A 12,102-nucleotide genomic window follows, 5' to 3' on the forward strand; every position below is an offset into this window, starting at 1 on the left:
GCTTAATATCAGATGGGACCTACTTCATTGTGAATCAAGAAAAAGCCAATTTGCACTTCAAGCCGAATTATGCATTTTAGTATGGTTTACGAAATTTCGGTGCTCGTTGGAGTATCCTCTGATGCCCTGTTTCTTTAATGGTGCGATGTAAGCTCTCTCAGTGCTTTATACACACGAACATGCGGGCTTCCTGCACCACTGCAGCTGCACACGCACAATAATGCGTTTTCTGGAGCTCTCTGGCAACTGGTAAATCGAACCTATTTCTAACAGTATTGCGAACGGTGGTTAGAAAAGCGTTACTTTCAAAGGAAATTTCTTTTCACGCACGATGAATTATGTTACATGTGAGAAAGTGGAATGGACATCTAAATCACAGAGCGTTCGAAACTGAACAGTTTGAGGACCAGCCACTTACAAGAATTTCGAGCCGAGGCATTTATGTCATAATTTTAAATTTACTGGCACATTTGTGTGATGTATCTTAAAAGTATAACATGCGCAAAAAAAAAAAAGATCAATATTACATGTGAAAGTTTAACTTCTATTGTAGCGTGTTAATCTTAGAGACCAATATTATATGTGAAAGCTTAGCTTTTCTTGTAGATATACGGTACTGTGTACATTAATGTAAACCGTTAACTTTTCCTCTTGTGTGTTCGCGCTATGTAACCAGTGATCTTGCTATTGGCTGACTATAACACGTGTCCTATGCTATGAATAGCTGCTGTCATCGGCTGGCGAGATCTCGTGGCTTGAGATATGACTCGCTTACAAAAGGACATAGCAACCTCGGTTGCATCGTTCCGGAAACTAACGCGCTGTGTTTGGTGCAATTCGAATTTATACTTTCATAATACAAAAATATGCAGCGTATATGTTGCTGCAAATCAAAGGTCTTTCCAAAACTTCTCTCCTTTTTTTTTATTAAAAGTCTCTCCAAAACTTCTCTGCTCCGTCTTCTTCTTCTTCTTCTTCTTCTTCTCTTCCCCCCCCCCCCCCCCTCCCCCCCGGGAAGTTCTACGCGATTATATAAAACGTTAACCATTCAAAGGATTGATAAATTTTACAGTTCCGAGGGAAAATCTACGGAAAACCTACTGTCACTTAGCACAGAAAAAGTGTATTTTCGATATTTTTTAAAACGGGATATCCGTGAGAAATCCAGGAATAATCCGGGAATTTTTTTTCCTTGTCCCCGTATACACCCTGTAATAGTTTCCACAATGAAATATTGCCTCAAAATATGGTAGCAAACCCAAAGAAATACTGGTCGTATGTAAAGTACACCAGTTGCAAAAAACAGTCAATAATGTCACTGTGCGATAGCGCTCGAAATGTTACCAATGATGGTGCCACTAAATCAGAGTTACTAAATACAGTTTTCTGCAATTCCTTTGCAAAAGAGGATGAAGCAAATATTCCAGAATTCAAAACCAGAACAGCTGTTAGCATGAGTGACATAAAAGTAGATATCTTAGGTGTTGCGAAACAAATCACTTAAGAAAGGCAAGTCTTCTGGTCCAGATGTTATACCAGTCAGGTTCCTCTCAGAGTATGCAGACACAATAGCGCCTTTCTTAGCAATCATATACATCCGCTCATTTGATGAAAGGTCTCTTCCTAAAGACTGGAAAGTAGCACAGGTCACACCAATATTCAAGAAAGGAAATAGGAGTAACCCATTGAATTACGGACCCATATCACTGACCTTGGATTTTGGAGCATATACTGTACTCAAACATTATGAATCACCTTGAAGAAAATGACTTATTGATACATAACCAACACGGATTCAGAAAATATCGTTCTTGTGCAGCACAGCTAGCTCTTTATTCCCGTGAAGTAATGAGTGCTGTCCACATGGGATCTCAGATCGATTCCATATTCCTAGATTTCCAGAAGGCTTTTGATACCGTTCCTCACAAGCGACTATTAATCAAATTGTGTGCATATGGAGTATCGTCTCAGTTGTGTGACTGGATTTGTGATTTCCTCTCAGAGAGGTCACAGTATGTAGTGATAGACATGATATCTGGCGTTCCGCAAGGTACTGTCATAGGCCCTCTACTGTTCCTGATTTATATAAATGGTCTAGGTGATAATCTGAGCAGCCCCCTTAGATTGTTTGCAGATGACGCTGTAATTTACCGTCTAGTGGAATCATCAGACAATCAATTCCAATTACAAAATGATATAGAGAGAATTTCTGTATGATGCGAAAAGTGGCAATTAGCACTAAACAAAGAAAAGTGTGAGGTCATCCACATGGGTACTAAAAGAAATCCGATAAATTTTGGGTATACAATAAATCGCACAAATCTAAGGGCTGTCAATTCGACTAAATACCTAGGAATTACGGGCAACTTAAGTTGGAAAGACCACATAGATAATATTGTGGGGAAGGCAAAACAAAAACTGCACTTTGTTGGCAGAACACTTAGAAGATGTGACAAAGCCACTAAAGAGACAGCCGACATTATACTTGTCCGTCCTCTGCTGGAATATTGCTGTGCAGTATGGGAGCCTTACCAGGTAGGATTGACGGATGACATCGAAAAAGTGCAAAGAAGGGCAGCTCATTTTGTGTTATCGTGCAATAGGGGTGAGAGTGTCACTGATATGATACGTGAGTTGGGGTGGCAGTAACTGAAACTTAAGCTCAAGAACGGCCAGAAGAAATGGATAACTGCACAAGTATCTACCCTATGTTGGTGGCGTGCCCTTTAAGATTGGCAGGCTGTTCAAGAAGCATCAAACAGAAAGTGTCTTTTGCCCTCCTACACAAGTGCAAACTAAGCTGGATTCTTTTAAGAACAGCCTAGCTCTAGAGAGACCAGGCATGTGTAAAATCCCATATCAGAGTGAGAAATCATACACTGGCTGGACATGTCACACTGTTGAGGATAGATGTGCTGAATGTAGATGTCATGCCTGATTGGATCAACCAGAAAAGTCTGCTGTGGCTGAATACTTTCTTGACAGTAGACATAACATGAACTGTGAAGAGACAAATAGCCTTCCATCTGCTTTCATGTACTGGGACTCCATCATTAAAGAAGCAGTGAAAGTATGTATAAGTAACAACCTGATCAATAGAGACTTGGGATTTCAACTCAGCAAGGCATGGAAACCAGCACTAGTGGTACTAAGGATTTGTTCCTCGCAGGTGAATGAATCCAAATTTACCCAGAGGGAGAATCAGAGTCTGCACACTTAAACTGGGCACCAACACTGTGCCTCTATGTGTGCTGGGCCACACTTTCTCCGCATCACGAATGCGAAGACCATGACTCGTTTTTGCAGCAGGGGACACTGGATGTGGTCGTGCTTCATGATTCGTATACGATGACATTATAGCCTCATCCCTTGGTGCCTGCACTTTTATAACGAGTCAGCATATATATTGGCGAGCTGTTGCAGCAACACATCAATAAGCACCTGAAGATGATGATCAGGTGTCTTATTGAAGTATTGTGCAGCTTCCACAATTATCCGACTCGATGCCTGTAAACCAATGAAACATTTCGTATTATTTTCAGAGCATTACATAGGGTATAAATGTTTGGTTATAGTGCCTATGAGTAAAACATAGTTCTTCAGTAGGAAGTGATTTGAGACACTTATATCTGGGAGTTTTGTGTAAAATATCAAGACTTCTTCATGTCGTCTGTGGAACCTTACTTGTACACAGCTGCACACATACTTACCAGTTCCAGAACAATAGTCAAGAATGTTATTGGTACCACAGCTGTACTGTTGCATGTGTCGTCATCCACATCAAGATATGGTGCACAGATATCTCTTGTCATGTTGCCAGTATGCGAACCTCACATAGGAATAGGTGAATGACTGAGTAGTGATGCACACACATTTTAGATTTGTAAATTATTTATTCCTTCATCTGAAAAAAGTAAGTAAAGGGTTGTAGGAATGGATACTTTGCAGAAACTGAGTTTAAATGTCATCCAGGAGCCCATATGAAGGGAGACAGTAGCATAGTACAACAGGAAATTTTACAATGATGCATTGGTAATAAGGAGAGGGAGGGATGGAAAAGTAGCAAGTGAGCAGCCAGCAAGCCGGAGATAGAGAAGGTTGTAGTGGAAGAAACAGATTGTAGATCGACACCAGGAGTTGACAAGGAGGTACTGACACTGGGTAGAAGAATCTAAAGCACCATGCCTTATGCAGCAAGCTCCGAGGCCATAGAAGTTGTGATTCAATTTGTGGAGTGATGGGGGAAGGAAGTTTAAGTTACCAATATCAAATTGAAAAAGCTATCATCAACTAAACATAGGTTTAACACCACAGTATTTTACTAGGTGTGGACCTCTTTGAAGTGGTATGCTCTTGCCTTCTTCCAAATTTGAAATGACTGACTGAGTCACTTATGGGGGGAACATACAATTTATTGTGAACCTCAAACCACAGTATAGCTTAGTATTTTTCACATTGATAAATTGTTGTCAGAAGCAAAAGAAAAAATAATGGGTGAAAAAATCTTAGGTCCAATTGGGAACCAAAGCCAGACGTTTGGATTTGTAGTCAGGCACTTAACCAGTGAACTGAATATGAATATGTAAAAATGTTTAAATGAATGTTCTGCCATTTGACTGTATATACAGTTCATTCTATTGTACAATCCTGATTTCAATCTTTGGCCATTTTCAAGTGCTACACTTAATTATGCAACATATGGACCAGAAAAAAGGCAACATTATGCCAATACAATCTTTGCTCAGAGAGTGTTTTTAGAATTTAAGAAATTACTGAAATTGTTTTAATTACATGTTAAGAATGATCAGACTTTTGTAAATGAAATCTCTGTCAAAATATATTAAACTTGGTTAAGCAATGCAGGTGTCGCAACGTATAAATGGGAACATATTCACAAACTGTCTGGCAGAAGTAGAACAAACATATCTGCCATACAGTGAATAAATATATCTGCCATACATTGAATAACTGTGCCACAAAATAATCACCAATAATCATCACTAGGAAGGAACTATTACACATAATAAACTGTATAGAATATTGAACATGAAATATAATTGTGCATTAGTGCATCATAGCTCAGTTGTAAAAACAACATGACGTAACAATCTGCCGAAATGTATTATGAAGCAGACCTTTGGATCATATACAATTGTACTGTGAAAGAGCCTGCAAATGTTTGCCATAAAAACATTGTATTACTATAATGTGACAATGTATTGTAAAGCAGCTGTGTGCATACCTAAAATGGAAATAACATTATATGTTGTAGCAATGAGTTTACCTAAGACTCTTCCTCGTCCCCCATCCCCCACTTTTATCTTTGCCAATAGGTTTCTTCTTAAACTTCTGAACAACCTTTATGAATTAAAGAGACTGTTGTATTTATCACTGTTACCAGTCTTTGTAGTCACCTCTCTTTAATATGGTTTTACACCAAATTTATGTTTTCCTGGTTTGACTTCAATTATATTATTACCTGGCTTTCATATTATCCATAGTATGACATGAATGAATTGCTGTATTTATTACATGTTTTCATTCTTTTCTTTTATAAAGCTATAAAACTGCAATGTTTGACTGTTGTAATACATTATCATTCGTATAAGCATACTAGTTATAGCCTCACATTCTTTCTTTTTTTCCCCTTTCCTTATTTAATCTTGTTTTCTTACTTGCTCTGCCCCTTCCTCTCTTTCCTTTTACATCTTATATATTCCTACTCAATTTTCTTACATTGCCTATTATTTTTCTACTCCTTGTTCCCCTACCTTTCCCCCTCCACCCTTCCCCCTCTTCTGCCACCTTCTAATACTTTCCTATACCATCCCCCCCCCCCCAGCAATGCTCCGTGTTCCCTCTCCATTTCTCCTTCATCCCCAACACACACCCTACACTCCTATCTGTATTTTTAATTTGGTCTGGGCTGCTAAGGACAATATGAAATAATTTATGTATTCTTTCTTTTCTCCTTTCTTTCTTTCCATATGTTATTATTTTCTCTCTTCTGCCCATATTACACCTGCATTTTTCTTTGTTTTCTCCTGGAAGCCATTGATATCTTTTTCTGTATTTTCATTTGTATTACTTTATTTGATTACATCTCCTCACTCCCCACTCCCCATTCTCTCCTTTCTTTACCCTGCCCCTCACCCCTCCATTACTGCACCAGACTATTTTGGGACTGCTCTATCGAAATTCTGCTTTAAAAATCATTTTATTTTTAATGGGGAACAAACCAACACTTTCCGTCGACACTGGAAGTCAGATGAAGGATGTGATAAGCACTATTCATTTGGGCTACCCAAGCTACACATTGCAAAAACGTAGTTGCAAATATCTGCCAAAACACCAGAGAAAATGCACCTATGACTCTTAGAAGAGACATTGTATATCTTTTCAGTGTGGTACTTGAAAACGGACAAAGGCTAAAATCATGATTGTACAATAGAATAAGCAGTATACATGGTCAAATTGCAGAACTTTGGGACTCTAGGAGCAGTTTCAACCAAATTTGGTATTAATATAATGTACTCTGGAAAATATATTATTGTGATGCGGGAGAGGGGGAGTGGGGGGTGATAGAAGAGTCCCACTTCAGCAAGGAATGATAGTCAGTATAGGAGGGAGGTGACATTGAAAAATCAGATTGACATCGGTGTTGAATCCAGTTTTTTTGGTATTTTGCTAGGCTGATTAGTGACAGTTATGCTGACTTTTTGCCCCATATGCTCTGGTGCTGGTGACATAAAAGTTGTCGATAATTACAAAAATTAATGTTTAACCCATAGTATTTAGGGTTGATATGTTGAGTGGTAACCACAAGAGCAGATTTTGAGTAGTTGCATGATATTTGTTTGGATAAATGAAAAAGAAATGACGTAAATAGAATAACACAAAACCAGTTACATAGAAGACAGTTCTTTCTGTCGCTGTGTATGGAATTACTTCTTACCAGGATGTGGTGCATTTGAGTATACAACAGCCCACCACCCCCATTAGTTGACTCACAGGGGCGAAAATATGGTGACACAGAACAATAAAAAATGGCTATGATTAGTGTCATATCCAAAGGGTTTGGTAACAGTTCACCTTTACTGGCGGTGTAGGGCGAATAAAACTAAGTTACCTGGCGATGAAACTAAAACTTTTGAGCACTTTTGTTGCCACCATCACAATTTTGCGAACATAGCTAATCACCAAATGTCTTAACTAAATTCATTGTATGAAAGTCACGACTGCAGTTCAGCAGTGTGAGACTAAAGGAGCACATGCTTATCTTTCGCAGAAGTAGAAATGACTGGAATAGTGCTAACAAATCTTATGTCAAATCTTGAAATTCCTATCTCCTGTAAGTATAATATGTCAAAATGTATCTTATTGCTATAGGATATTCTCTGAGTGAGCTCAGGTGATTGCTATAAATATAAATTAGAGAGCAAATACTATTTAGTACTAGAGAGAAAGTTATTGGTCATATCTGAGAATTCCTTTTGCTGTTTCTTCACAGAAGAGAACTTATATAGTGTGGCAACTCGCTAGACATTGTAAATGATGAGTTGGGATGTGCATAATACTGTTTATCAAAGTGTCTTAAAACATACTAGGAATGGATGAAAATGCTGAAAACATGTTCTTGATAAGTTATTTATGTCAGTAATGGTAGGAACGAATTTTTTAATTTACATAAATGGAGTTTTCAGAATACATAATGCTAAAGAAAATAATTAATTTTTTAAACTTTCTTCTTTACGGCAGATTGGAAGCAAGCCCACTGTTTGAGGATACTGCACGTGTGCGGGCCTTTTCTGTTGGGAGTCGCCTCGCAGGACGTGTAGGCACTGGACGGCCACGGCACACACCTCCACCGCATACTGCCACCACAACTACTCCAGGTCCAAAGTCCAGCTCTGCACCTCTGCTATCCAGTTCCTGGTCTGGCACAGGGGGAAGTGGCAATAACAGCAGTATTGGAGGAGATAAAAGCCAAATGTCTGATCTGATGGAACTAGACTTCACCAGCGGCCGTGCACGTCCCGCTGGAAGTCGACGTACACTCCCTCCCCATCGTGAGGGAATGGGATCTGGAGTTATTTCCAGTTCACCACCTCGACGATCGGCTGTACATACTGCAGGTCGTACACCTCCACCATCTGGAAGCCCCGATAGACGGCCCAGATCTCCTCGTGCTGAATCAGGTCATCCTCCAACTGGTACTTCACCACCTTATGTGCCTATGAAACCTGTCCCAGGCACATCACCAAAAAATAATGATCACTTTCTTTCTGTACGTCCTGGTTCACCGCGTAGAACCATGCCTGATGCCTCTGCCAGCAGCAGACAGAATTTACTGTCAAGGGATCCAGAATCAAATGAAAGTGTGAGGCTGCTACAGTCATCATCTGCCCTGACAGCTTCAGAGAGTGGAATATCAACTACCACCTCTACAGTGACTGATCCTTATGTTCCAATGCAACCTGTTGTAGTATCTAGTTCAATGGACCCTTATGTACCACTGCAGCCAGGGTCTTCATTTTCCCCTCCTGTAGATGCAGGACCCTATCTGGACATGAGGCCAAGCCATGTTAATGCATCTTCAGTGGCATCAGGACAGATTTCTTCAGCAAATGAAAGTGGTTCAGTGGAAAGTGATCCGTACTTGGAAATGAAGCCTTCCCTGTCGAGGGTTCCTAGTGTAGTGCGACCTACAGAGACACCAACAGTCCCACGTACTCGAGTACAGTCATTTCCTACCACTATTTGCCCAGGAACTATGCCAGCAAAGCCAAATGAAGTACCTTCAGGTGGCAATGGTGTAGGAGATCGTAATGTGAGGCAAGTGCCTGTGAGGAAGACATCTAGACAGGAAGAGTGGTAAGATAATAAATCATTGAATTATTTATTTGGACTTGGTAATTAAGATAGCATATTTGATAGAAAACATTTGATTTATTCTGGGAAGTTATGACCATAAGAACAACTATTTCATTTGTAATAATAGTACAGAAAATGAGTCTTTTCATTATGCCACAGTATTTTGTTTCATAGTGACTTATCTGTTGTGTGATTGACATTTAGTAATGATGACACATTTGTAATTCTTCAGGATAACCACTGCAATTGAAGAAGAAGCAATAGAGGCAACACAGAGAGGTAGAAGCTCTGATTACGTGGAGATGGGTGGAAGTTCCTCATATGCAGACCAAAGCACCAGCCATAATCCGTATGTCGAGATGACTCCAATTCAAAGACTGTCACAGCAAGAACCAAAAGATTATGTGGAGATGGGTCCACCACCAGCTGCACTACGATCCAGCCTTGCTGCTCGCCCTCCAGATTACATCAGAATGCAACCTGGGCAAAGAGTTTCTAACCACAATCAGGTAAAGAGCAGTTGTGTTGGATAAAGTATGCTTTAAACTGATATTTGTCAGATGTTACACAGGAGCGTATATTATTTTCATTACTTATTAGCATCTTGTATATGTACAAATTTATCAATTTCAGCACAAATTGTCTGTCATATGTCACGTACTTCAGTAAGATCTTCAAAGTTACCACACCAAGTTCAAAATTCGTGCAGTACACACATAAACAGACATCTCTAGGTGGGTGTGGAACTACCCACTTTGGTCGTGGCGCATCAAATTTTGATCTTCCAATATGTGAAATTGTATAGTTGCTCTTATAAACTGCAAAGTTTCTTTAATACTGTGAGTCATGTACCTCTTCACTTTCACAACTTTTTGACATTCAACTGTTACAGTTATAGTGCATTTTTGTTGGCACTCTGGCAAGAACAGTCCCATTTATCTTCCAGATAAAATGACTGCACTATTTGAACTTGAGCTGTTTCTACAGGATGACCATAATAGGTATTTGGTCTTCCAAAGACTCCTTTTACAGACCTCACATTTCTTGATTTGCCTACCATGTACTTTTGATACTGATGGAACGTGGTTCAAAATTGTTTTCTTTGAAAATGTCTCTGGAATAATAGTTCAAACTTGCACCTTTTCACTGTACAATGCACAATATTCAACAGATGAATTTATATTTGTGAAAAATTCCTGTCATGGGGTTCAAGAGTACTTTGGTTCATTTTCTTCTGAAGATGGAATTTCTACTTTGAAGAATGCGGTCGATGCATACAGCTTATGAATTGACTTCACTGACAACGGTTTCTTAACAGGACTAACACCTACCTCTGTAGTTGACTGATTCAGGGTATTTAATTCTTCCTCTATTGATGCAAAATCTGCATCATCTGCACCATGGGAGACTTCACCTTGTTCAGATACTATCATTGTTGTTATTCTATCAAAACACTTAGAACACATTCCCAACCTGAACAAAGTCTGTTTTTTGTTTGTCTTTTATATCACTCTTTTATGGATATGAAAATAGTCAACACACTTCACTCTCCTGTGGCCCCAGTCAGAAGACATTTCAAGCAATCCTTTTCACAAAACACACTGCAACTGTGTCAACTGGCAAATTCCTCACGAAAACACAAAATTCACTGGATGGTCTCAGATTTCCTAGAAGCCTCTTCAGTAAACAAATTAGCACTGAATAACTACAGTACAGAAACCTGCAATAAACAACCACAACAAAGAACCTGACAAGGAACTACAACAAAGTGTGAGGAATATCTGTGGTAATGGAAGTGAAAAGAAACAACTGTGACAAAGAAAGTGATAAGAAATAACTACAACAAAGGCAATAGAAATAAACATTGTAACAAAGAAATTAGTAAGAAACAACTTCAGTTAAGACATACATTACCCTTGAAAGTGAAAAAAAAAAAGATTTTTTAAAAATAAAATCTGTTCAACTTTAAAGTGGAAGCTCTCCTTTGCGGAGAATATAGTACTACATGGTACTAATCAACAGAAAAAAATCTAACTGTTCTTGATTGGCATCTTTTACAGAATATTCAAAAGGTGACAGTAAAAGAACTTTGACAGATATTTGTCCAGACGGAGGATACCGTTGTAATCATAAAGCAATTATCTTTGAAATAAAAAAACTGTAACAAAATATCTAGAACTGTTACAGATATACAGCATTTTAAAAAAATTTCCGAAATTAACATCTTCCTCTTTGGAGAAAACAAAAAATACGTGTTTCTTACTTACTCCTGAATTTCAACATAAGCTACATTCAATAACATCTGAGACTATGAAGGTAACACCCTGCCAGAAGTGATATGGATTATGCCTTTAGCTGTAAGACAAAGCCCATACACAAACTAATTTAAACATACAAAGAAGTAACTTACTCCTTATATGTAGGGACTGGAAAAATTCACATTTTGCAGTAAATACAAAATAGATGCGATTTCTACCTCAAATTGTGAAACCACAAAATTACTTGATAGACATAGTTTTATAGCTAATTGTATCCATGCGAACTATTTTATCAGAGAGTTTGAAACAGCTTTATTTTCTGCATATAAATATTGAAACTGTCACCAATTTTCAGTTACTGATATTGTACATCATCTAGCAAAGCCTTTGGAAATAGAGAAGCATTCAGTTCATCTGTGGGAAAATGCTGCTGCTTTTCAACAGAACAATTGTATTGTGTTGAAGTTTTTGCAAAAGCAAACATTCCAGTTAAAAAGTTTACAATCAGCACTTTTTTTTTCTTTAACTGTCAATTCCAAGGAATGAGGACTTACTTTGTCTTCACTCATGTAGCATGACAACATTACAAATTTGTGCACCAAATTTATTTATTTATTTTGCCAAATTTTGACAACAATAGACTTGGATTTTGCAAAAAATACTTGTGAATTTTGCCAAAACTGGATGCTACGTTTTCCAGTCCCTACCTATATGATGTCAAGATTTCTGTGTCTTATTGTTAATGCTCCTATTTTATGTTGTTGTATGTGTTAGCATCTGCTGTCACTTGATTAGGAGGTTTTACCTGTCCAGATTGTAAACAGTTCACATTAACTGATTCTTCCGTCATAAATGAAGAGCACAGTATTGTGTATGTAGCATGGTACTGATTAGTTTTGTTGAACTATTTTTGACTGACAAGGCCATTATCAGATTTTACCTGACTGCTGACATCAAAGAGGGTACACAA

The 12,102-nt window shown here is 38.4% G+C and overlaps 1 protein-coding gene across 1 annotated transcript in view; it reads left to right on the top strand.

Moving 5' to 3' along the window:
• LOC126158988 (insulin receptor substrate 1) overlaps nucleotides 1–12,102 on the top strand; it is a 220,438-nt gene that overhangs the window by 169,047 nt on the left and 39,289 nt on the right. The window contains exons 15-16 of the mRNA XM_049916480.1: nucleotides 7,759–8,874; nucleotides 9,107–9,383. Of these exons, the coding sequence (XP_049772437.1) occupies nucleotides 7,759–8,874; nucleotides 9,107–9,383 (1,393 nt within the window). The remainder of the gene's footprint in view (nucleotides 1–7,758; nucleotides 8,875–9,106; nucleotides 9,384–12,102) is intronic.

The sequence above is a fragment of the Schistocerca cancellata genome, chromosome 2 (assembly GCF_023864275.1).
Source record: "Schistocerca cancellata isolate TAMUIC-IGC-003103 chromosome 2, iqSchCanc2.1, whole genome shotgun sequence".
In the NCBI taxonomy this organism is placed as follows: domain Eukaryota; kingdom Metazoa; phylum Arthropoda; class Insecta; order Orthoptera; family Acrididae; genus Schistocerca; species Schistocerca cancellata.